Genomic DNA, 26,425 nt, shown 5'->3' with positions numbered 1-26,425 from the left:
AACTCACAAAGAGGGTGTTGGTACTCGGTAATCTGGTAAATGGACTGCAAGAAAATATATGATTTATACATCTAAGAATAAAGAACAGGTGTTTATTCTAGAAATGAGGAATCTATGTGGGAATGCAGCAGAGTAGAAAGCAGAGCTGCTAGGAGCCTGCTAGATAACCAGCCAAGGATGAACCACATTGCAACACACAGAAGCCAGTGCACCATTTCAATCTATCAGTGTGGAAAGAGAAGCGTTATGATGTTAGAGCCAGGTTGAGTCACATCAGTACCTGGTACTGACGTGACTGGTTCTGGAACAGTGTGTCCTGGTTGATGCCTTCGCAGAAGAAGCCTATTGCTAAACTGGAAAGAGTTCAGAGAAGGGTCAGAATAATGATTACACTTTAATGGGAAAGTCAAAGCCACATGTATTTAGCTTATCAAAAAGAAGTCTAAGGAGTGACGTGATCATAGCCTATAGTTTTTTTTTCTTCTCATCATATTGAAGCCTTCATTTTCAAATTTTAAAGCAGCACAACTTTCTTTGTTCCCTCCCAGGTTTTATTCATTTTTGTGTCCACTAAAGTTACAAAAAATGGCAGTTCTGGGACTTGGTGAAAATGACATCCAGACACTAGATTCTGTCACGTAGAATTCTCCCTAGGTATTCATAGGAGGGGAAAAAAAAAGGAAAAAAAGGAAAAAAAAGGAAAAGAAGAAGAAAAGATTTAGCAAAGTAGAAAATAAATGTGAGGAATAACAGGAAGTTAAAAAAAAAGTCATGTTAACAGCACTGTAGAGAAACAGTACAGTGCAGAAACAAGTTTGTCATAAAAATGAAAAGATGAGTTTAGTAATCTTGGGTTAATTTACACCACACTAATAGTCTACGTGTGGTACGGGGCTGTAAGAAAGTTCTGTATTTACTTTAAAATGCATACTATTTCTGGATCAGAAGCATATAATTCACCATATTGGATTTTAAATGTTGCACATAACTGTTTTACTTGCAGAATCTACAAATTCAAAGTGTCCAAATGTATTGCACCAGCCTGTATAAAGTACTTCAATCCAAGAAATCAGTTACGATCTAATAAAGACATCTAGAAGAGCTGCAGGTTATTTGAAAATATGACAGCCACTAAGGCTTGAATGGGCACTAGGTGAGAAAATGAGAAGACTCAGAAAACACTGGGAGATTCTGAAGTGATTTTTGAAAACAGCACCTACTAAGTTATAACTGAAGGCTCTGGGTGTTACATAATTGTTTTAACCAGGAAGGAGAAGAGATGGCCCAGAACAGCATATCCCAGCTGATCCCATGCTAATTTCATATTAGTTCAACTTCATTTATTTACGGGAGAAGCCAACAAGGATGGAAATGGAATCAGCCCAGTGATGTAGGATCCATTAGAAATTTCAAGATGAATTTCCAGAACTTTTGAATTACCATTTTGATAATAAAATGCTGTGGCTTCTTGGCCTGCAGAAGAAGTAGGAAGTGGTAGAAGTATTACCAGTAATTTTGTCTCACCGCAGTACTGTGAAGGGCTGCCTGTACCTTCAGAAGTAGACACTGCTTTGGAGTTTAAATTCGTGTTCCCATTTCTTTCTATTTCTTTTTCATCCTGTGTTATTTTCTGAAGCAGTAAAACCACTTCAATTCCATCCACAGTCTTGATCAGATGCTGTTAAAAGACAAACAGCTAACTTTCAAGCAGCTGCCTTTAAGCTACACATAGGTAGTATGTGAAATGATAAATAACCCAGCTTTGTTTGTACATTTAATTAATGTATTCTTAATTCTTTGCTGCTGATGTTCTTCAGAGCCTTTGAGAAGCACTGATCCATGACCCTGCTTCAATATGGGGATTTTGCCACAGGCAAATGCATAACAAATTACTTCTAGAAGGAGGTGCCACATTGTTAGATCAAAAAGTATACTTTCTGGATATATTTGATATATTCAGTCTGACAGATTTCCTAAACAGCCACACTTTTTCTGAGTTGGTAATTTCTGTAACATAGATTTTGATTTTGTGTAACGAAAAGCAGATAAGCTAAAAATCCCTCTTTTTTTTTTTTTTAATAATAACTTGGATGTGCATAATGGTAATAATTTAATAGCAGAAAGTCAGATTTTTTTTTTTTTCCTGGTAGTATGATCTAGTGGAGCAAAATGCAGGGTAACTTACTAAAGAAAATAAACATGTCAGACAAGAATTTACACACACACAAAAATCCCATTCCTGAGAAAGATGTCATGGTAAATGAAACAATATGGAAAGCACGTGAAAGGAAAAGTTATTCCAGGACATCAGATGGGATAGCTATATACCATAAAAGCTGAACATATAAATACAGATATGCTGAAATCTTATAAATGGAATTTGTCTGGCACAATAATAGTATAGCTAGACTTTTTGGCATAAACTAAAAATAAATTTTAAAACCACAAAATGCCAAAACTACAACTCTGTTTTCCTAAATAAGATGGCATCTTCAATTAGCCCACTCTTAGATCAGAATTTATTTGAAGAAAACATCTATTTAATTTAATTCATTCTTCTTCTTGTCAAGCTACATTTAAGGTCTTCTAAACACAATCTTGTATCTTTTAATTAGGACATTGGAGGCTACTTTTTACTCACTAAAGAAAAAATAATATATTTCACTTTTCAATGAATTTACATTTGGAGGTATTCAAATCTTACCTATAGTAAGAAGGATTGAAGCCATGTACTCAATGTACGAGACGTTCCAATTCCATGACATCACTGCAAATTTCTCAAGAGGGTGCCATTGGGTTCATAGAAAACAGAGCTGGGAAGGATTTGTCATTGTCTTATCCAAGCTTCTTTCCAGAGATACTTCAGCTAATGGGAAGCACAGGCCATCACTGATGGAGTAATGCAAAGGGATACTGGTGGATCCCCTTCAAGTGGAAGCCACCTGGAGTAACTGGATGGTTGAACACTTGGAAAACCTTCCAGTCTTGTTTGAAGAAGATAATGGATCTGCCAGTGGCAGACTGGAAGCCTCTACAGGAGAAAGGAAAGTGTCTATAGAAAAGGCTGGAGGTAGGGCAAAGGAAGAAGTGTGCAATTTAACTACAAGACAAGGGATATGGCTGCTATAGAGGCAGCAACATGGCAAATTGGTATTAATACACAAATAAGTCCATGTGCAAGAGGAGAACCTTCTTGAAAGACTCCTGGGAAGACCTATCCACTGTAGGAACAGTACAGAGCTACAGAAAGAAAATGCTCAGCTTGAAGTTAGCTATCTAGTCCTGTTAGGGTGTGTGCATCACTGAAACTACATGGATGTTGTTTATATTAGAAAAAATCAACATCATAAAAAAAATAGATCCAATTAGAACATCAAACTTGCTATTGGCAATTAAGCAATTGAAATAACCTACTCTAACTTCCAGTATGCCACAGAAGATACTCCCTCAACAGTATTAATCAGAGCACGTCTAGAATCTGCTACTGCAGATTGGCTTCCCTGTAGACAAAAGATGTTGGTAAATGAGTGAGCTCAGTGGACATCCACAAAGCTGGCCAGGAATAGGACAGGCAATGGCTTTCAGTTGCCCCAGGGAGGTTCAGGTTGGATATTAGAATATGTTCTTCTCGGAAAGAGCTGTGGAACAGGCTGCCCAGGGAGAAAGTGGAGTCACCACCCCTGGAGGTGTTCAAGAACCATGGAAATGTGGCACTGAGGGATGTGGTTAGTGGGCATGGTAGAGTTGGGTTGATGGTCGGATTATATGATTTTAGGTGTCTTTTCCAACCTTAATGATTCTATGATAGTACTTGCTCTTATAAAACCTGAGGGAATTAGGCTGGATTAGCCTGGGGACAGCTTACGGTGTATAGCAGCTCTCCACTGCTTTTAAGACTGCCGTGCAGGTGAGGCCAAACACTTCACAATGGTGCGTGCAATGGTGATAAACATGAGGCAAGCTGAGGCAAGGCAGGCTGTAATGGAATGGAAGGAAACCACAACACCAGCGGAGTACAGGCTGCCCAGAGAGGCTGTGCAGCACCTGGAGGTTTGCAGGGTGAGACCACCACTTAAAGCCCTAACCGACCTGCTTGGAGCTCAGAGCTAACCCTGCTCTGAGCTGAAGGATGGACCAGAGATCTTGTCAGAACCGTCCCTGTGATCTAATGATCACAATGCTTATGAATGATCACAGCCCACGGGCTTTTAGCAGTCCGAGCGCCAGCAGTGCTCAGCCCCTTCCCACCTCCGCCTCTCCGCAGGCATCCCCTGAAACTTTCCCCGGCAGCCTGCGCCCGCCTTCCTCCCGCCTTTGGGGGAAAAGGGGGGGACAGAACCGCTCTCCCACTCCCCCCGTGCAGCGGGGACGGAGAGGCGGGCAGCCTGCCTTCCCTCCTCCTCCCGCCCCGGCTCGCCCGCCCGCCGAAGCCTCACCGAGAGGCTCCCGCATTGCACCGCCGTGCCCCCGCTCCCCAGCCGCCGGTATGAGCGCCGGTGAGGCGAAGGAGTATCTTGCCCGCAGGGAGATCCCGCAGCTTTTCGAGGTAGGAATAGCGGGGCTGGGTGTTCACTGGGGGCGGGGGGCTGAAGGTGGCTGGAAGGACGGAGCCGCACCGCTGCGGGCTGGACCCCCACCCCGGGGCGCGAGTGCTGCCGGGCGGTAGGTATGAAGGCGGCAGCCTCGCAGCGCCCCCGGCCCGGGGTGGGGGGCAGCGGCTGCCCTCGTTTAGCCCCTCGGGAGGGAGCAAACTCTGGCTTCTTGCAAGTTACCTGCTGCTAATGGTCGGTGATTACTTCTTCCCTATGCAGTCTGGATTTATATATGCATCTCTCTGTATTTTTTCAGAAGCAGGCATCCCGCCTTCTATATAAAACGCACACATATGCCTTTTCCATAGTCTGTTCCGAAGCAAGACATTGTTCTCTGTATGTTTGGAAATGACAGGGTGCAGAGCATGGTTACATTTTGCAGACACACTGAAAATGTGAATGCTTTAGCAAGCGATGCAGATCAAACTGTTTTTCTATACAGGCGTAAGGCTGGTGCTAGCAATTTACAGTATGGTGCACATCTGCAAAAATACATGGCTAGTTGCTGTGGTCAGGTAAGTCAAATAATGCCTAGATGCATATACATTGTACTCTGTTTTATAACCACAAACCTACATAAGTAGCACTCATTGTATGAACTGTAGATAATAACTAGCAGATCCTGAATCAGAGCTCTTTATGACTAGCATCAACTATGACTCTCAAAGCATGTGCACACAGATTGGGAAAAACACAAAGGAAGAGAAACCACCCTGTAACATTTATTGTTTGGAGCAGGTTGGATGCAGTTGTCTTGTGGAGAGGTGAGATGGTGACCTATGTATCACTTTGTCAAGGAAAATCAATTCCCATGCGTCAGAGGAGGGCCTAGCATTCCTTCTTCCACACACTCCACAATGCTTGTTGGTACGAGTGTATGGCACAGACAGGGATTTTCTGATGGTGGGGAATTTCCACTCTGTTACATCTGGAACCACTTGTGATCTTTGGGTTTGGGTTTTTTCTCCAATACTTACCAAGATTATAGGTGGGCAATTCTCATGATTTAAAAAAATCTTTTTAAACTATTTGTTAAACTGTTGACTCAGGAATATACGTATTATACCTGTGGCTGAACTCACCTTTAACGAAAATATACATTTTAGTGATTTAACAGAATACACAGTGTACATAAGTGGTTTTTTTTGGCTCATGCATTGCTGTACATATATTTGCCAGTGGCAGGTCTAAGAAAATTTGAGGACATTATTTTTAAAACTGTTTTCCATTTCCATTTTGATGCAAACAGACAAGTATAAAGACATAGCCATAAGGGCCTGTTCTGAATCATTTTTTGTGACACCAACAAGCTCAAATCATGTAATTTATGCAGGCCTCAGTCTCATGCATTGGATTGAATGGGAAGTCTAAATATATAAGAAATACAGGATTTCTCGGAGCAAGGTCAAATTCAAAGCATAAGTGCTTCTTTCTTCCTATCATCTATCATTATTGTACGTATTTCTGATCTGACATTGCAGAGTCTGTTGAATGGATTAATGTGTTACAAACCTGATGACCCTATTGAATATTTGGAAAGCTGCTTGCAGAAGGTAAAAGAGCTTGGAGGATCAGAAAAAGTGAAATGGGACACTTTTGTCAGCCCAGAAAAGAAGACTCTGCCTCCACTCAATGGAGGACAATCGAGGAGATCTTTTTTCAGAAATGGTAATGTATTAAGTATGAAAATATTTATAATTTCTGTATTATGAATGGTTTTACATCCACTATTGAATTATTTTATACTCACATCTATAGCAGACCGAGCCTCATTCTGATCTTCCTTAGGCAAAGGATTAAGTTTTCTGTTCACTTGGGTTTTCACGTTTCTCCTCCTACAACAAATGTTATGTGAGAGAGGAAGTTGTAATCATTTTGCAGCCTGATAATGCATGTTTGCTGTGTAAGTGGTTAACACATAGTGGAGAGGTTTCTCATACCCTCCTTAAAATATTTGCAAAGACAAGATCAGAGCTCTCTTAATGCATCTGGGTTTTGTTTTTGGTTGGTCCTTATGGGTAACATATGTACCAACTTTTTTTTTTTTCCTAATTTATATTGAAGCTATATGCAGAACGTACTAAATATGATGCAAACTACAAATTCTTAGAAAAAGATGCTTCTCATAAAGCCAAGCAAATGTCATTATCAATACCTTTAATTATTTTATTTGTAATGTTAACAAGGAGTAGTTAGCTTGTCTTCCAGTTGCCATAGTTATTCTTCCTTGCCATCTAGCAGTTCATTAAACTAATTAGCAAGAATACTATTCTATCTCTGTGTACAACATGTATCACCAGAGGAGTTCTGCTTAGCAGTACAGGCTGTCTGCACAACACAAGCTTCCTCTTCTCAGAGGCCACTGCCAAACTCTGGGTGCTATGAGCAAATTTTCACAGAAAAGCTGAAGTATTTGTAAATTTAAGGAAAAACACCAAAGAGAACGGACTCTTAGTGGTTCCAATGTAATAAATCAGATAACCAGAGGCAAGGAATATAGTAACAGCAAGCACATTGTAAAATTAAAAGATACTATATTTTTTACTACAGTGAAGGCTAGTCTTTATGCCTTATGCTTATTTATTATATTTAAATCTGTGTACAGAATAGGTTTTCAGTTTTCTGTATATTTGCACGATTCCCAGTTTATCTTACTATTTTACAGTGATGCCTGATAATTCTAACTTCCCTTACCGACGGTATGACCGACTCCCTCCAATCCAACAGTTTTCTATAGAAAGTGACACCGATCTTTCTGAAACTGCTGAGCTAATTGAGGAATATGATGTGTTTGATCCTGCAAGACCTCGACCAAAAATTATCCTTGTCATAGGTATGAACACCGACTCATTTTGACAACATTTTGTCTTCCCTGCGTTGACTTTTTACTTGTTCTGCAAACAAGTAGCAGGTGCCTGTGTGTATTTAAATGCAGGTATTCTGTCTGCTCTAGCAAGTGGTGCAGCCCGATTAGAGTGAATCAGAAAGAGAAATTGTTGGCGCTGAGGACATAACATCCAACTGCTAGCATTGTAATGGAGTTACCATGAGCATTTCTGGTCCTATTCTGTAGCTTCAGTGTCAATTAGTGGCTGGAGTTTCTATGGTTTACTTTTGGAGCGTATCTGCTGGTACAGTCTAACCTAAAATGAATCATTCCATGACAGGTCCCCATGTGAATCAAAGTGGTCTTCCTTTGGATCTGAACCGAAACACCCAATGTAGATGTACCCAAAGCTGCTCACAAAAAAAAGGGACTATTTAAAATAACGGATAAGTCAGTTCAAATAGGTGATAGGAATGTTGTCTTCTATATTTAGAACCTTAAAAACTGATCATCAGGCCCATCTGGGCTGAGTGTATACTATCTCCAGTGCATAGCATTCATAAAGTAATCTCTAGGTCTATCAGCAAGTGAATCTTGTGCCAACTTCAGAGAAAGAGAGCCCTGAAAGAGTTAATTGTGCTCTCTCTCCAGGTTCTCTCTTGTATGCTGTTTAGTGCCCTTTCTAAGCAACTCCTATTTTCCAGCCTCAAACAATCATGCCTGTTTATTAAAAGATAACTGCAGTTTAAGGCTAAATCAACATTTTCTTTTTTTGCTGAATTTTAGTTGTTTGAATTAATTTCTTTGTTATCTGGGGTGGTTGTCTTTCTGCACTGTTTAAATAGGTACAAGCACAGGTATCAGGAGATAGAGGATCACATTTTTGTCTATAAATCCTTATTTATACTAAAAAGAGAGATTTTCTCTGTAATAGAAAACAGCAAGAAACAAAAGAGAAGTGTCTTCCCTGCATTATAAAGTGGGATCTCTAGGTACAGAATGTGCTCCAGGGTCTGCATCCAGCAGTCCTCAGAAATGTGACAGTCAAATATATTACAAACAGAAAAACAGGCATTTTTCTAAATATTTGTGGTATGCCAAAAGAATGGCTTAGCCATTTATACTGCATTCATATTTTGTTTCTGAGTGACAAATCACAATAGGCAAATCTCTCCATGCACCACTGAACTATCAAGTTTACGTTAGATGGAGAAAGACCACATGCCCTTCATTCATCTTAATTAATTAGCTAGCCTTCCTTTTAATACAGAGAAAAGCTGTCTCTTTTTCAATGACCACAAAATTCTCTTATGCACTGAAATTTGCATCGCTCTATTACAGTAGAGCAATGAATGAAGATTCGATCTAGACAAGAGAGATTGGCTTTCACCTCTGGAACTGAGTGCAGGAGTATTTAAAGTGAAATCCTTGAACACCCGCATATAGTAAGCAGAGCATGGATTTTGCAGAGCTTTTGTTTTCCCCCTTTTATAAAGAGAACATTGTAAACATCCCACAAAGGCTATTTCAGGTTTATTTTCCAATTGAGTTTCTCTGAATCTGCCTATTTATAGTGTGATCTGACAGCAACACAATAATATATAAATCTTAACAGCTACTGTCCAATTTTATACAATATCAAGAAAATTTCTCCCAAATTCAACTTTCTATTGAGAAAGCACATAAAAACATAAATGGGAAGTATAAAAGAAAGAAAATGAAAAAAAAAGGCCACTATGTATTTCAAGAGACAAAAGTTCTACACAAAAAAAACTCTTGCATACTGTTCAGTTTGCATAAAATGCCCGCTAAAGTTCCAGTTAAGCAATCTATGACTAACTAGATTTAATTTACCTTACTGCCTAGCTACTATGACACTTGTTCCATTCATTGTTGGGGATTGAAACAAACAAAACTTAAGGAACTATCTTCTGCTTTACATATTAGTGAACTTTAATAATGCATTAACACAAGATCTTCTTAATGCTTCCATTAAGGTTTTTACAGTGTCTTCACTACATGAAATTTATCATGTATGTAATGCATCAAGTAGCCCATATGAGTGGGATTTTGGTTCTTTTTTTATATTTGCAGAAAAGTCTGCTGATGAAAATGTAAAGCTGCAAATCAAGTATGTGAAAAATCAGGTAGAATCAGCCAGGATGGTATGCATCTAAATTAATGGTTTCTAAGTTTCTAAAACATAATAGCACAAGGAAACAAGATTGTGTTTTAAAGATGTGCTTCCTAATGTATTTTGAGGAATAAGTTTTTACTATTGATAAAGTCTGAACACCTGATGTTCAGAGATTTCTCTGATGTTATTAGCTACATTGTGCACTATCTTTTAAACCGTTGTTTTTAAAATGCACTTAGTGAAAAACATTAATTAATATTAAATGGAGTTTTCATTTCATAGGAAAAGGGTGGATCAAAGTTAGAGCTGTCAATAGTTGGCTGACCCTTTCATTTGTTCAGTCCACAGCTTAATTTTAAAATCACAAATCTTGCAGAAATCCTAAGTAGATGAGTTTAATTTGAATTTACAACAGTGTAAGCAAGGTCAAAAGTTTGAACTTCTACCATATTAAAACAACCACCTTAGTAAAACTGTTTAGGCATTAACAAGCATCACTTAAAACCAGTTAGCAAACATAATCTTAGATGCAGTAAGTGTTCCCTGGTCTAGACATCTAAGAAGTAATCACGCTTTTCCTTAATAATGTATTATCTCAGAATAACTGGAAATAATGAAAAAGAAAAGTGATTTGATTTTCTTTTCTAATGTACAGTTTGCCAGTATGATTTATTTGAGTGAAAAAATGGAAATTATAATGATTTACTGTGAGAATTAATTTTGTCCGATCACTTTTCTTTTATAACCTGTTTCCCATTAGGTTGTAAATGGAAAACCCCAGTTTGCTCTGAAGGAATATTCTTTTGGATTGTAAAAAATGTGATCTGTGAGAGGTTTATGAACACTAAAGCAAATCTTTTTTTTATGCTTGCAAATTTGAATTGAAAGAAGTGTCAGTCTACACCTTTTTTCTGCTTCTCTTTAATGACAAAGGAAGTCTCTCCCTTACAGAAACACGAGATCTACTGGGTTTCAAAAAGTTCTACTAATTTTTTTCCAGCTCTTTTAGGCTTTTACAGAGACTGATGCTTTTTCAAGAAACAATTTCTCTTTTTCTGGTATACAACTCTACTGTAATTATTTTCCTTGTTCTCAAATTTTCTACTGTTTCTAATTTTCTACATATAAGCTACTTATGTTTTGAATCTTTCTTTTTCTGAGGTGCAAGATGGTTTGTTTCAAACTGGTCTAGCATCCTCAGGGAAATAAACTGAATTTCCATCTTTGAAAGAAAGTTTTATATCTGCAAGGATAATGCACAGCATTGGATCTAGTTTGTTTTACAAACTCTTCGTTTTAAGGCAGTCACAGCCTACTGCTGCTTATATCTGGTAGCTAGTATTATTGCAAAAAAAAAAAAAAAAGCCACAAATTAATACAAATAAGTGGTACACTTGAACAAACACATAAAATATATAGAAAATATTGTATACATTATTTATGTTATGCACATTAGATTGCAGTATGTGGCTTTATATATATAGCTTACAGAAATCTTTACACAGAGTGAGTAGACATTCTTGTAGTTAAGAATAGATGTACTTATTCACCTGGCAATGTCTACTCCATGCAAACCAGCAGCAATCAGCTGGCAATTGGAAGCACTTCTCTGTGCTGTGCTTTTCATCTACTTAAAGAAAAGCTGGGAATCCACTACTGCAAACTCACTATCGTTCCAGATTACCAAGAGCCTGTAATAAATTATAAACAACATAGTATTATCTTGTTAGAACATCTGTATCAGGTATGGTTTTGATACAGGAGCAAAACAGAGCATAAGGTTTGGTGAAATGTAGCTGTCATGGGGAAGGCTGAGTGTGCCATCAGAAGGAACTGAAGAGAGCCAAAGCAGAGCTGCTTTGTAGCCACTTGGGTGGATTGTTGTACCTGATTCCTGGTATAACAAATGATTGTGTATCTCAAAAGGGAAAAGTTCTTTATTCTAACAAAGAGGATAGCTGAAAAAAAAAAAAAAATAGATCACCTAGAACACTTGACATTCAAGAATAGCTGTAAAGCCTAATTTAATTTACAAAAAGAAGAGAGAAAGCTTGTGCCTTGTTAGGCGAGAGAAGTACCTGATCTGTGTTTCAACAGCAAGGCAGAGTTACCAGCACAGAGAGAGTGCAGAAACCTTGCTCATGGCTGGTGGTGGCACTGAAAGCCCTCTGCCATGTAATGCTATGGTACAGGTTTGAGCCTGTGTATACAGAGTGTCATAACTGTGTAGAAAGAAATCCTGGAAATCTTATTCTACAGCCAGATCTGTATTAATCATATAAATGTCTAAAACCTATTTATGGGAATTATGCAGACAATGATAAGAAAGAGTTCTATTATTACTAGAAGGCAGCTCATTGCATCCATATTTACTTTTATCACATTGCTGGATTTTTTCAATGTTCAGAGAAAATGTGTAGTATATTTTTAATAAAGCTAATTCCTTGTCTGTTGAACTAAAACTCAATGCTCTCATGCAAAAAATGCTCCCAAAATAGCTAGTGTTGGGAGTTAATATCAAAACATTTGTTTTGGTTTTGATTTTGTATGCGATTTAGTAATATGCATCTTTCTGTAAGTAATATTTATTTCTATCAAAACCATTCCCTATTCTTACACACCAGGTTCCAGTTTCAATGTTTTCCACATCTTATCATGTTCTATTAATTTAGATCTGTTCTGACTTTTTTATACATGTATTCTTGCTTCTCTGTCCAAGTGAACCTCGCCTCAGCATTCCCTATTGTCTAATGTGGCTGTGATTTTGATATCTGTTCTGTCTGTGTTCCAATGAAGGGTCTCTTTATTCTTCAACTTGTCCAGCAAACTGAACCCAACAAATTGCTTCTTTACCAGATGCTTCAAGCATCAATACTAGAGGTATGCATGGTTCAATAAGAAGCCATCTACCAAATTACTGTGGAAATATCTCAGCTGATTATTTAATATTTTTTCTGTATTTTAAAATTACAAAACCTCAGAAACTCACATTTAGGAGCAGATTTTATTAGTTCCATTTCTTGAGTAGTCCATTGATTTCACTGCTTTGTTTAAACAGGTATGATTCTGCCATGAGTAAACAAGGCTATCTGAATCTACCTTTGGATTCAAAGAATTCAGAGGAGACTGATTCATTTGTCTCTCCTTTCCACAAATCAGGAAAAATTCCTTTTCAGGAACAGCTTTAGAATGAGGTCAAGCCCAGAAGAGGATATTTATTTTTTCTTCATAAGTAACTTGTATTCCTTTGTAGTTTTAAAAACAGTTACCTTTATAACGGGGTAGGTGAGAGCCCTTTCTAATGTCTGGTAACAAATCATGCAACTGCAAGGTGTGTTCTGGTACTGAAGGATTGGTGCTTACAGCAGAGATTTCTCATATGAGTGAGTACTTTGGATGACAGTTTAATTTAATGTTTTGCTTATTCTTAACGATAGGTGGCCCAGGAAGTGGTAAAGGAACACAGAGTTTGAAAATAGCGGAACGCTATGGATTTAACTACATATCAGTTGGTGAATTGTTAAGGAAGAAGATCCACAGCACAAGCAGCAACAGAAAATGGAGTCTAATTGCGAAAATAATTACTACTGGAGAACTAGCCCCCCAGGTACAGCAGAGTTAAGCCTTTGTTAATGTCTACTTTCTAAGGATTTGTACGTACTGTCTTAATGTGCGCCATCAAGGAAACCTACTTCACAATACTGAATAAACTTCTTTTCTGTGTGAAAGGAAACAACCATAACTGAGATCAAACAGAGATTAATGCAGATCCCTGATGAAGAGGGTATAGTGATCGATGGATTTCCCAGAGACGTTGCCCAGGCAATCTCCTTTGAGGACCAAGTAAGAGATTGTTTTTGTTTATTTTATTGGTGTTTCTTTAACAGGCTCCTTGAAATTCCAGGAAAGACTAGTTATTTCTAATTGAGCATTGCTCTTTAAATCTTTGCAACTATGTAATTACAGACTAAAAGGTCATTCTTTTGATTTATGCTATAGAGTGTAAAGACAAAGTATTTGTAAAAAGAAAGTGTAATAACGTAACCAATAATCCAAGTCCCCTGCCTCAGTAATTAAAATCCTCTCATGATGTAGAAAATTACATAAAATCTAACAATTAATTTTTTTATACATTAGTGATTTAGAAAGCGTGTATTTCCATATCTAAATGTTCAATTTAATCTACGTTAAGACAAACATACTTAAATCAATGCATATATTTGCAATGCATTTAATCTCATATTACTACTGTGCATTGAAAAGACTGGAATAAAATTGCCTGTTTTGCAGGTTTTCTGAACCAGAAATGACGTGGGTTTTTTTTTAAGTCACTTTTGTTATTATAAGTTACACTCCTAGGATTTAGTCAGCTGAAAGTGTATTTGTGAATTCTATTCAGATGTTATTTTTATATGTATATTTTAAACTCATCTAAAAATACTTAAATTCAGTGGAGAAAAAACAGGCTATGTCATTTTCTTACCAAGTGCTGTTAACATAACAGTTATGGTCACAAGTAATGGTTGCAGTTTCAGTGCTGCATTTTCAGAGCGCCTTTCAAGCAGAGCATTTCAAAGTACTTCACAATTGCTAGCATACAACCAGTTCTGTACTTTGAATTCTAAGTGGCATTGCCAAGACAGAAGTAACAAAAGGAAGCAGTTAACGAGGCATTTCATTAATGTGCTTTTATAAGGTAGTATTCTGGGCAAAATTTAGAAGACTGGTTTGAGGAAATTAAAGGAAATTCATAAAATAGTTATTATAGAAAAGAGCCAACTGCCAGCTGTATCTCCTTATAATTAATGAAAGAGATGATTGATTATTTTATAAATGAAACATAGAGCATAAATTTAGGCATTTCCTTGTCTCATTTTTATCTCCAGTGTATTTTGTGATAGCATGACTTAAGTGTATTTCTTGGTACTCTAATTTTGTGCTGATGTTATGGGTGATGAAAGAACAGGGGGGAGGAATAAAAGTGGAAGAACTGACAGGATCTAAATTATTAAGTTCTTCAGCTTATTAAATTCTCCCTTTGCAAAGGAAAACCAGTTAAACATCACTTGAGCACCCATCATCGGATCCATTAGAAAACCAACTAACAAATGGAATCCAGGATGTATTAGAAAAAGCTCTGGCAAACCACACCATGGAAGGGGAGAAAGATTAAAAGTATTTAATGTATGCTTAGACTCTCTCACTGAATCATTCAAATATGCTTTTCCAGTATTTCCTAATTTATTTTCTAAGATTCCTCTCTACAGATTTGGTTAGTCCTTGTTGATTTTATAAGACAACTTGATAAAATACTGAAAGAGAGATAAAAAGCCTGACTTTTGCTCTTTTTTATTATGTTCCATTTCTTCAAGGATGCTGTAGATTGGTCTTATTTTTCTAGAGACAAGAGAGAATGTATGTAATCATTTTAGACTTGATTATATTCTCAGATAGTTTGTTCATTTTTAGTCTAATGGGATTTGCTAAATCATCCTCCTCAAGGCCTGATTCTGCCTGAAAGATAGATGACCAAGTCTCTCTAAAAAAAACCCCATGGCACTTCATAAAGGGTCACCTTTCAATCTTACCTGCTCTGAAATCAATATGGGGAAGGAAAGAAAACTTGTTCTGTTCAGACTATCTTCTGATTTAATCTATCCTTGCAACTGACCTTGTATATGAATATATCTAAGGCCACAGAAGTAAATACAGAAAAAGGACATACGTATTTCAACATACACTTTTTTAATCCAGTGGAATATGTTCAGTGTTTCATATTGACTTCATATTTTACACAAATAAAATGTTTGCTGTTTTTTAAAATCCTCTGTTTAGTAAGCCATAATCTTGCTCACATACAGATGATCTTGTGATAAGGGAAGAGAACTATCAGCAGACATGGTACTTGTCTTTCCTCACATAATGGGGCTGACAGGAATCCATGGCATGCCAAATCATTTACATTAAACTTGTTAACATTTTTAAGCAACTCAGAGATCCCTCAATAAGAAGTGTAATTGAGTTGTGGAGGATTCAGTGATTAACTGTTGTGATGATTTGTGTAGGTCTGCAATTAAAGATGCAGCAGGTGTTTTCCACAGCTTAGAAATGTTATCGCTTTCTTGCTCACAGTGTGTTTTTATAATTTATAATGAGGAAGAAGCAGAATTTTTCTCATTATCCAAAACTGACAATATGAGAAATAATTAATGGAAATTTCAGGAAAGAAAGTTATGATTAAATAATAAGACTCTTTCTAATTAGAAGACCTATTAAACAGTGGAAAATCCTTGGGAAGAAAATAGCAAAATCCCACAAAATGCAAATAGACAAACCACATTATTCAGTAAGTCATATACACTATTATTACCAAGACTTCACCTGTAGAATACTGAAATGTATTGATAAAAAGTTCTGAATAAAAATCAATTCTTATTCTCGTTACTATCAGCTTAGTCAGGGACTAATACTTATTTTACGGATGGTCACTTTAAGACCATCCAATACACTCCAGTAGCCACTTTAGGACTATTTCATGTTTATATACCTGAAAAAAAGAACATTTTATAAGACACAAGCCATTATAAAGCTTACTTTTACGGGAACTGTCAAGAGATACTTGAAGTATCTGTATAATTGTTTTCCTTTATTATGCATCTCTTCACTGTAGCTAATTGTTTTCATTACAGTGTTCTAAAAGGAAATCATATCCTTTAGAACAGTGATTTTACAGTTTTATTTGTTCTATGAAGCAGACAAGGGTGACTGTTAGTTTATCTTCATCCTTTGAGTTTACTGGGATGTATATTTATCTGTAAAGCCATAAAAGCTTTAAATAAGCAAAGAAGCATTCATTTTACCAGTAGTATTTTCCACTGTATAGCCTTTCTCCTTTGCCCTTATTTACATAAACAGAAAAAACACTCCAAGCATATATTTAATAATACCAAAAATAAATTGCAGGGGGAGAATGTGAAGGAGAAATTATTAAACTGTATGGAACTAGAGGTGAGTAATACAAGATACTGAGAGAATAGCTAAGGTTCAAACACAGACTGAACAAATGTAAGGAGAATAAGAGGGCTGCAAAAACCAAGAGTAATTACAGACCAAGCAAGCATATCTGGTCATTATTAATCACAAGAAGTCTATATTGTTTTGTTATCCATATGCTTAATATAATTTTAATCTAAGCTACACAATCTCCCCTTTCTCTGTCTCTGCATATTATGGATGCTAGCGAACTGGAAGGTATAAAATCTGAACTGGTCCCAAAAGCACTGTAATTCCTTGAACTCTGCTTACCAAATATTTTTATATATGTTATTACATTGCTCTCACTATTAAGAAGTGCGCTGAGTTATTGCAAAGATAAACTAATTTATATTGGAAGTGGTTCAACATATTAATAGCCAGCGGAAAAGGATAAAATTAGCTAAGGTACCTTGTTTCTTTTGCAAGCACACAATAGAATCAAACTGTGCTGCATCTGCATATAGCTTTGAAATAAATTATCTATGCTAAAATAATTCTATTGCTTTTATGGCTGACATAGCTGTTATTGAGACCTGACATCATTTTAGTTTTATCTCTTTATTTTGTGAAAAAGTTAAATGAATACATATATGTCTGAACTCTGGTTAATATACCCGTCCTATATAACATATAGTACAGAAATACACAATGTTAAAAAAAACTCTCGTTGAACTTCACTTGTAATTGCTCTTGCAATTTTTATCCCATTATCTAATCCAGAAGCTAAACCCTCCTCTAGTAAAAATGTTAGTAAACAAGCCAAGGCATACCAGCTTATGCTAACACTCCCAGAGATAGGTATCGTTAAAAAAAAATTACGACTTCTGTCTTACTATGTTGCTAGGCTCTGATGTGGACAGTAATTACTCAAAGTGTTGCTAGGCAGAACTGTATTAAAACGCGTCACATATCAGTGACTAAAGTGCCTAAGATAAGTCAGTGTATCATTCACAACACTCACAGAATCACAGTATTTCTCTTCCTGCTCAGATCTCAAAGCCAGAAGGATCACTCTGTTTCCAAGCGATGTTGTCAATATGGACTAAGTGGATGAAAAGCACTTTACAGATATGAGGAATTTTAAATTAGAATTCAAACTTTTTTTGTTATTATTTTGAACACTGTAATATCACTGTTCCTGTCATCCATATGTTTTGAGCAGGAAAGAAGTCTTAAGATGTCATCAGTGATATTTGCAGATTTTCATCAGTGCTTACAGGCCAGCAGCACCTCTACCATTCTGGTCACTTAGTTACACCAGCTTAATTTCTTAATTGTCAGTTACTCATTTCAACTTGTCAGATCTCATAGCTGTGAGTACTGGAGAAGTCGGTCAGTTTTCTGGGAACTTCTTATTGGAGTTGAAATAAAGCCTACATTTTTTCTTTTTTATTCTGCCTTTGAAGACTGCAGGAGTTGGACTCAATGATACTTATGGGTCTCTTCCTACTCAGAATATTCTGTGACTTTCCCTCAGTCCCGTGATTATGAGAATGTCAGCTCTCACTGTAAAGCAAAATAAGATTCAAGTACTCGTGGTTATAGAGAAAAAAATGAAGAGATGAATTTTAATAGATTAAAAGCAAACAGAACTTCCAGTTTACATACTTATTTTAAATATCTGATTATTTCTGGATCCTGGTCATTTTAAAATTCCTTCTGATTGGCAGTATGCTGCTTCAATACTCGTTTATTTAGCTTTTTCAGTCACAGACATATAGTAACCCTAAAGCAGAAATTCCTAAGGTATCTTTTATCTCTGCTGAGTGTAGAATACAAGAAAGGTGTTTAGATTCAAAGCACGCTTTCAAAAATGCCAAGGAGAAAATGGTTTACTTACCATTAACTCGTCAGTTTGAAATTCAGCAAGTCACCTAGAGTACCAGCATGCTCAAGCATTCTGAATATCTTCATCTCCACTAACACTGCAACGAAATGCTCTGACTGGGGTACTGAACTTAAATGACTTGTGAAAAAGAAATTGCAGTTTGACTTTGTGTGCAGTCTCTCACTCATCTGGCAATACGTTCTTACCCTTCCCAGGAGAAACAATTTATCATGTTATTATTTACCAGTTAATTTCACTTACCGCTTTGGGACTTTTTTTCCCGCCTCCCTTTTTCAATTATTTATGCATAACTTCTGATTTCAGCAACTTCCTTACCGATATTAACACTTTCAATTTCATTAAGTACTGATGCAGTTTGTTTAAAATACTTTGTTTCAATAATTGTGAAATGAAATGGGGAACAACTATTAGAATTAATGGATACTCATTAATGAATATCATTTAACTCCTTGATAAAGAGAATTAATTTCTATAAGAATGTACTCTTAGAAATATTTTTGTTTTGTATGGCTTGGGTGACAAGGATATATTTGAAGATGTAAAATGTTAAAATTTACTAGTTCTGTTACTTAAATTATCTAATTATTACTTTAAAATGTCCTTAAGTATACTATTCATAAATGTACAACATCTACAAAGAATAACTAGTTCATCTCAGCAGCAATTCAAGTTTACTTTTTATCTCCCAGATACACTCCTTATGGAAAATACTGTGTAAATTAATTGTGATAAAGTAAAGCAGGCCATGCAGAAGGGACAGTATAGGCTTTTGAGGAGGAGCTGACCTCCTCTCACAGCGCCAAGAAAACAGTCTGATGCTTAAACCTCCAAGCAGAAGTGATGCCTGCAGTCCCTTCATAAGCTTGACAGAGGTGTTAACAGCCAACTCTCCTATGGCAGTCTGACTGCTAAGATCATAGTCCACAAAGAGCTTCCCATGAAAAAACTGTTCCATCAATAATGTAAGCTCCAGAACAACTAATAAAATGAATGCAATCCTTCTGATGATCCACAGAAGGGGAAAGAATCTATTCTTTGCAATAGTGAAGAATACAGTTACAGTATTCTTGTTACAGTAAAGCTATTTCTCTGCGCCACTGTCTTTATATACTTTTCATTTCATTTCTTCCTCAGCATCTATCTCCCTTCCCCCACATTTCCACTCCACTGTCCTAGTCTGAGAAGCTTCACAGATTCAGTCTGTGAGGATGGATATATATATAACCAGTCATTTGTATGAGGAGTAGCAACATACCACAACATAAGGTCGCATTACTATGTTTCTCTCATTATTCTCATTGGCCCTGTGAGTTATAAATTGCTTTTTTAAAGTCAAGCAAGAGCAGGAAGCTTGTAGAATGGCTTTATCATTGTCTGTCTTCTCCTTGGGTAGCTAAAGCACTCTCCTGAGAAGGACAAGCAGTGTTTCAAGTTTCTGCTGGGTAAGACCTCATGTTTTCTCTTTTTCTGTGCAAAGACTTTTCCTGCTTTCCAAAGGAAAGCTCATCCATTGCTGATCCTTATCTCTCAGGAAATAAACTAACAGTCTGTGTTCAGAAAGGCTTAAGATGCCTGCTGAGCAGTTCTGAACTCAAGGTCTGCATAGACTTCTTTGTAGAAGTACTGTATTTAAGCTAGGGATTTCAACTGGTTAACTCTTCAACACAGGGAAAAATCTGTACTAGTCCTCCCTAAAGGCACCTGGCTCTCTTAATCAATTACCAATTAGTCTTATCACCTACTCTGGGAAATCTACTGGAAGCTTATTGTCAGGCAACATGAGTATGGTTCAGAAGCACTTGCCAGAAAGAATCCTATCCTCAGGATTCATTCTTTGACAAGAAGATTCATAATTTTGCTTTTCTAAAACAAGATGAAACTACGTAGTCTGGTAACCCAGCAGAGATGGAACTATAAAATCAAATCAGTAATTAGAAGTGAGAGCATCCTTAGAACTGGCATAAATGTACTTGCTAGGAACTTTCGCCAACTGAAATAAAACACACTGCTGAATTAATGATGACTTTTCATGAGCTGTAGGTTAAGTTTCTCATGAGTGTCTACTGGAACATACTAGGAATTAACAAGCAAATGTTTTCATCTCTTGTCTAATGAGAAACGACCACAGAGAGTGTAATCATCTAATTTCTAGCAAACAACCACTCTACTTTCACTAACAAGAGAAGTAGAAAATATCCCAAGAGAAATGACCATCTTTCTACTCATACTGCTTACATCAATTACTGACTGGAATGGAATACTCTCAACTTACTCTTAGTACCACTTTAAGGAAGGAGATTTAGAACCAAAGAGAGTATGATTTACTTACTAGTAAATACTATTCTAAAAGAATGAGAGGACTGAACATTTCCTACCAGTGATATTTTAAGTTATTGCCATATGTTCTTTGTATCAGTTAAAATTCAGAAAGTTGTGAATAATCAGAAACTTATCTGTTCTCATAAACCAAGATTTTCCCTTCTGCCAAAATTTGTAAGTAGTTTAATTTGGTTCCCCTGGATGTGAGTAACACTGTCTACCTTCAACATAAGATGAGTGTGTTAGGAGAAATCAGCATGAAGGAATGCAGTTCTCCTACCTCTGCTGGATCTATACACAGAAGACCATTTCTGTAAGTTCAGTCTAAGAATAAACCTTATTGCCTAGTCAAAATACTCAACAGTGATTAATTCTGAATTAGGTTTGTTTTCACATGAGTTGTAAGAAGTTCTTTGTTAGAAAAAAAAGAGAAAAAAAAAAAGTATTTTTAACCTTATATTTATAGAGAGCTAGCTGTACTACCAGAGAAGTAAGCTCAGATGTTCATATATTCACACTACTCTGTTACATTCCACCTTATTTATAAGCATGTTTTGCAAACGGGTGCAGTTGAGGTAAATGGAAACAGGGCATTTTATGAAAACAAAAAAAGGTTTTAGTTTCTGTCCTCATGTCTCCAATCATCCACAATGTGAATAAAATATAAATTGATTTTCTTTGAGATCTCATTTAGTTTTCAATAATGCTAAAGAGGCCACTATTCTACTTGCTACTGCTGCTTATCAGAACGTCCTTTGTGGTTGGAAAATGGCTCTGCTTTCTACCTCCTCCACATCCTGCTCTTTTAGTGAACTACTTTGCAAGCAAGAGTTAATGACATTCACTCCAATTTTGAAAAGTTGTATTTTTTTTTTTTTTTTTACTCCAGGGGAGCCTTTTTATGCCTACACTGCCAATAGAAAAGGCTATGTACTTCATGTTGTATTCTCTCAAATGACAGAAACCCTGCTAGTCTTGACTATTCAGTCTAGTATATGGCTATTCTTAGGCAATTGGAGATCTCTGGATAGAGGGATCTAGATAGAAAGTATATTCAGAAACACGTTTTTGTTCTGGCCCTCAACAGTAATGTATTGGTAACAACTTGTGTGAAGAACATAAAGAGATAAATTCCTTCTTTTTCCTTTAGAACACATGTAGATGTTTTGGTGATATACTTGTATACCTCAAATCAACAAAAGAACAAAGAAATTTATTCTATACACTGGAGACACCATGCGAAGCATGTCTTTTTAGTGCTCTTGATCATCCACCATAATTTTTAATGTAATTAGATTGTCATTTCAAGAATAGTAAGCTAATTTGTTTTACTAATATAAAAAAGACTTTTTTTTAGATAAGTATGGATTGCAGAAATAATTTCATGCTTGTGTGTGAGAACCAATAAACCCTTTCTAATCTGTAATGAGATTAAAATATGCACAGTAGAATAGGGCTTATTTTTATCATGCAGAGAATCATAATACATTTTAAAAGGCAATCTTAACGAGAAAAATATTTTTAAGTGAGTCTTTCAAGGGACAGATATTTATTTGTAAAAACAATAAATTAAACAGAAGAACACAATCAGATCTCATGAATGTGATCAATAAACACTTGTAAAATTCTTTGAGTTCACATTTCTGACTGATTTCTGTTTCTTCTACCATGTGCACTAAGTTGCAATGACCTCTGAAGACTGCCTGTGAACATTAAACAGAATTATTAAGTGAGGCTGAAACAGAACTTGCCACACTGACCAAAAAGGATAGGAGAAATTAATATCCTTTTAACTGCCACCCAGCCTCTTGAGAAGTGCACCAACTTCAGCAAAATTTACAGGAATGGAGAAAATCTTACAGGAAAATAAATGCTATAATACTGACAGGTCCAGGAAACATTTATGTAATACTTGAACTGAATCACAGAATTGTAGGGGCTGGAAGGGACCTCTAGAGATCATCTAATCCAAGCCCCCTGCCAAAGCTGTCTCCCTAGACCAGGTTGCACAGGTAGGCATCCAGGCATGTCTTGTGTATCTCCAGAGAAGAGGACTCCACAACCCCCCTAGGGCAGCCAAACTGAAAACATGTTCTAACAAGGGACAGGTAGAATTATAAAACATTCAATAAAAAAGAAAAAGTGAGCCATACCAGAGTGCATGCAAAAGCTTACAGCAGATCTTGGAACAGGTTTGTTTTCTCCTAGTCCTAGGCATCTGTCAGCTCCATCGTAGCTGCTGGGTTTTAAATGCTACCTTACTGAAAAGAAAACCTTCCAGAAACAGAAACCATACAGTTCCCTGCAGAATACAGGGCATTTATATTTTGCTCTTTATAAAGATCTGAATTTTAGCAAAGGGAACCTTCTGGTAATGAAAACAGCAAGTAAGGCTAAACAAGTTTTCTGGAGCAAAGTAAAAAAATTCCTTCAAAATTTTCCTTATAATTTCACATGAGACAAATAGGCAGGCCTTCAAATAAGAAGCCTCAAGCCTATGAATTCTTATCCTTCCCCAAAATAAAAGTACTTAATTAAGATCCACTTTATGCAAATGTTGCATAGCTGGGTCTTATCTAGTAATGGATTTGCTGAGTCCTGTTTTTCAGAGCAGTCAACTTATTCACAGGCTTCTTGAATTGCTTTTTTTCCACAGATCTGTACCCCAGATTTGGTGGTGTTCTTGGCATGTTCCAATCAAAGGCTCAAAGAAAGGTTACTGAAGCGTGCTGAACAGCAAGGGAGACCTGATGATAACCTGAAAGCTACTCAAAGAAGACTAATGAATTTCAAGCAAAATGCTGTGCCACTGGTTAAATATTTCCAGGAGAAAGGGCTAATTGTCACAGTAAGTCTTCTAGTATATACCTCTGAAAACTGTTGTGGTTACATTTGATTTCTTTGGTTTTCTTTTTGTTTTAAGATAGGCTAAGTGACTCAAATTATGCTTTTGGTATTCATAACTGTGTTGACTGAAAGCAAACCTTTATCTTCTGACTGTAGCAATGAAGTGAAGGTGTACTTTAAGATAATACGGTTTTCTTTATATTGTTGTTCTGTATAAATCCATAACATTTTTCAACTGCTATGCTAAGAATACTACATGAGAATCAAAGGGTGTGTGCTTGTAGGTACATATAAGTATGTATGAGAGATAATATTGGCAAGGACATATGCTGTCTTCCTAACTGTGTATTTCCAAGATGGTGATACCAGATTTAGCCATTCATTTTACACTTTCTGAAGGTGGGGAGATAAAAGGTTGTGAAACCTTCAGATTGACACAGGCCACTATGAATTCTATACTCTTTTATTTCAGTGCAGCAGTCTCATTGTCTTTCAAATAGTTACGTAATTTCTGGATATTGTCTTGGGAAGTGAGGAAAGCAGAAAAAAATAAATTCTAAAGAAAAGCAGATCTTAGTCTGGAGTAAGTTAATACAGGTTGTCACAGAAGTTAATTTATATTTGTTGCATGGAGTTGTAAGGTGCATGTAATATTTACACCTAACTATATACACAGATATATATACACATCATAGTAGTAGTAGTAACAAAATGAAAGTACACCAGTAACTAAAAAGTCCGTAGATTATCTTATCATGATTTAAATATGCCTTATTATGGTGTCCTAGAAGCTTTAACATTTTAAGTTAAAATTTTGGTGATGAGAATATTGGGAGGTAAACAGACCACTTGGAAATTAGTAAGAATACAGACTTCTGCAGTATTCAGTGCAAGAAAAACTACCTCTAACCACTGAACAAACCAGAAGCTGCATGCATAAATAAAGCTAGATGAGGACAATAGAAGCAGGGCTACTAAGTGCTCCTGAAGTACATAAGTGCTTAATTGTGGCTAATTCAATGAGCAGTTGACAATAGTTGAATTAGTGACAAGTTCTAAATTACAAGCTGAGTCTTTTTGTAACAATATGTGGAACTTGGTAGTATGTATGGTACTATAAGAGCACAGTTGGCCTCTGTTTCTTATAATAGCCTAAATAATTAAGGTACATTCTCCTCATGGAAAATATCACAAATTCCATATGCTGGTCAAAGTGTCTAAAATGCAAAGTCATCTAATGGTGTTGGTAGTCCTAATAATGCAATTCAGTACCTTTTGGAATTTTGGAATGAAAATCCCAAGAAATACTTCAGTTGTTTTCTCCAGAGAATGTTTGTTCTATTTGAGGATTGTCATTAACAGTGGACAGGAGGACTCCAGAAAACTGGAGGTCTTGGGAGTTGCTTTAAATTATTAGGGAAGTATGTGTTTTGTAATATTTCTATAGCCTTTTCAAGTGCTTTTCCTACAGAAAGCCTGTGTAGTTCTTACGGGAAGATGAGTCTTTTGTTGAGAAAGCATGTGGGGCATTTGGCTAGAATTGGAATTGAAACTGTAGTTCACGTCTTATTAGAGCTGCTCCAGGGCAGCTGCTTTACCCTTGTTGCAAAACAGGATGCAGTGGCGAAGCTATGCCTTGGGATTTAGATGTAATACTAGTTTTATGGCTGGAAGATGAGGATATATTTTCCTGTAGATGATAAAGAATACATAAGGCATATCTCTAAGATTTCACTGCATATGGAAAACAGACTTTACAGATGCTTAGGGCAGAACAAGTTGGTAGGGAATAAATGAGAAAAAGGAGTACCCGGGAAAGAAGTAAAAATAGAAAATAGATTAAGAAATAGATTAAGCATACATACTCCGAACAAGTAAGCAAGTAAAAATTCATACAAAAATGCATTTTTAAAACCATGTGACTGTGAAACAGAGGAGACATTCTAAGTCCACATAAAAAACTGCACACCTCTACAGAAAGTTTGAAACTTCAACATTAAGAAAGAATGGTTATTTTGTCATCATTTGTTCTTTTTCTTAGCACTCAATTTACAGACTAGCATTATTTATTGAGTTTTGACAACAGTTACTTTTAATGTGTTCGTTTTGTTGGAAATTATTTTGCCCAATGGGAAATCTATTTGTGTTTCTGCCAAATTCCTGTCCTATTCCTTTAATCAAACATCAATGGACACAACAGATGTTTTCTTACTCTGCCTCATGTTTACTCTCACTGAAAAATCCTACTTCCTTCTTTGCTGATAAACTTGATCTTTGTTTTCATTTTGAAAAAAAAAAAGAAAAGAAAAAATCTATAAATTTTTTCATAGCCTTTCATCAGTTTTTTCAAAGCTCTAGGATCCAACCAATACCAGTAAAGGACTCATCACCTTCTCCTGGTGGAAGTCTTATATCTTCAGCTTGCCTTTACTACTATGTATCTGTATAATAAACATGTAATACTAGCACTTCTACCTACATTTGAGACACCTGTGCACTCTATTTCCTTACAGGAAAAGAAAGCAAGATAGAGTATGACAGTCATCCTTCTGATTATAATGTTGAACCTGCAAGGCACTGAAATATTTTGAGGATGAGAGCAGTGTAAGAACTTGAAAAGCATAAAATAGAATTACACTAGCTTAATTTCTGGAGGAATGAATCCTTGAGGCAAGGTCAACCAGAAAAAACGAAGATTGCTCCATCAGATATTTCACACTATAATTGACATGTTTTGGTCAAGTTAACAGAAAACATTCTTCTAGTTTCAGATCTTATAGGTTATGTTGCTCAGGTGTAATTCTTTTCCCATATCTCCC

General features: G+C 36.4%; 1 protein-coding gene across 3 annotated transcripts in view; it reads left to right on the top strand.

Annotated features, from left to right (window-relative positions):
* AK5 (adenylate kinase 5) overlaps positions 1-26,425 on the top strand; it is a 98,690-nt gene that overhangs the window by 11,083 nt on the left and 61,182 nt on the right. Inside the window, exons 1-6 of one of the 3 annotated variants that reach the window (XM_085231612.1) lie at positions 4,279-4,546; positions 6,074-6,260; positions 7,258-7,425; positions 12,994-13,163; positions 13,286-13,399; positions 23,416-23,607. In XM_085231612.1, the coding sequence (XP_085087738.1) occupies positions 4,487-4,546; positions 6,074-6,260; positions 7,258-7,425; positions 12,994-13,163; positions 13,286-13,399; positions 23,416-23,607 (891 nt within the window). In that variant the 5' untranslated portion in view covers positions 4,279-4,486. Of the gene's footprint in view, positions 1-4,278; positions 4,547-6,073; positions 6,261-7,257; positions 7,426-12,993; positions 13,164-13,285; positions 13,400-23,415; positions 23,608-26,425 lie in introns of those variants that run through there. The other 2 variants (XM_085231613.1, XM_010716235.4) reach the window with 2 other exon arrangements.

This window comes from Meleagris gallopavo, chromosome 10, assembly GCF_905368555.1.
Source record: "Meleagris gallopavo chromosome 10, MGAL_WU_HG_1.1, whole genome shotgun sequence".
Classification (NCBI taxonomy): Eukaryota; Metazoa; Chordata; class Aves; order Galliformes; family Phasianidae; genus Meleagris; species Meleagris gallopavo.
Note: the sequence above shows the minus strand (reverse complement) of the source record. Positions and strands in the feature narration are given on the sequence as shown.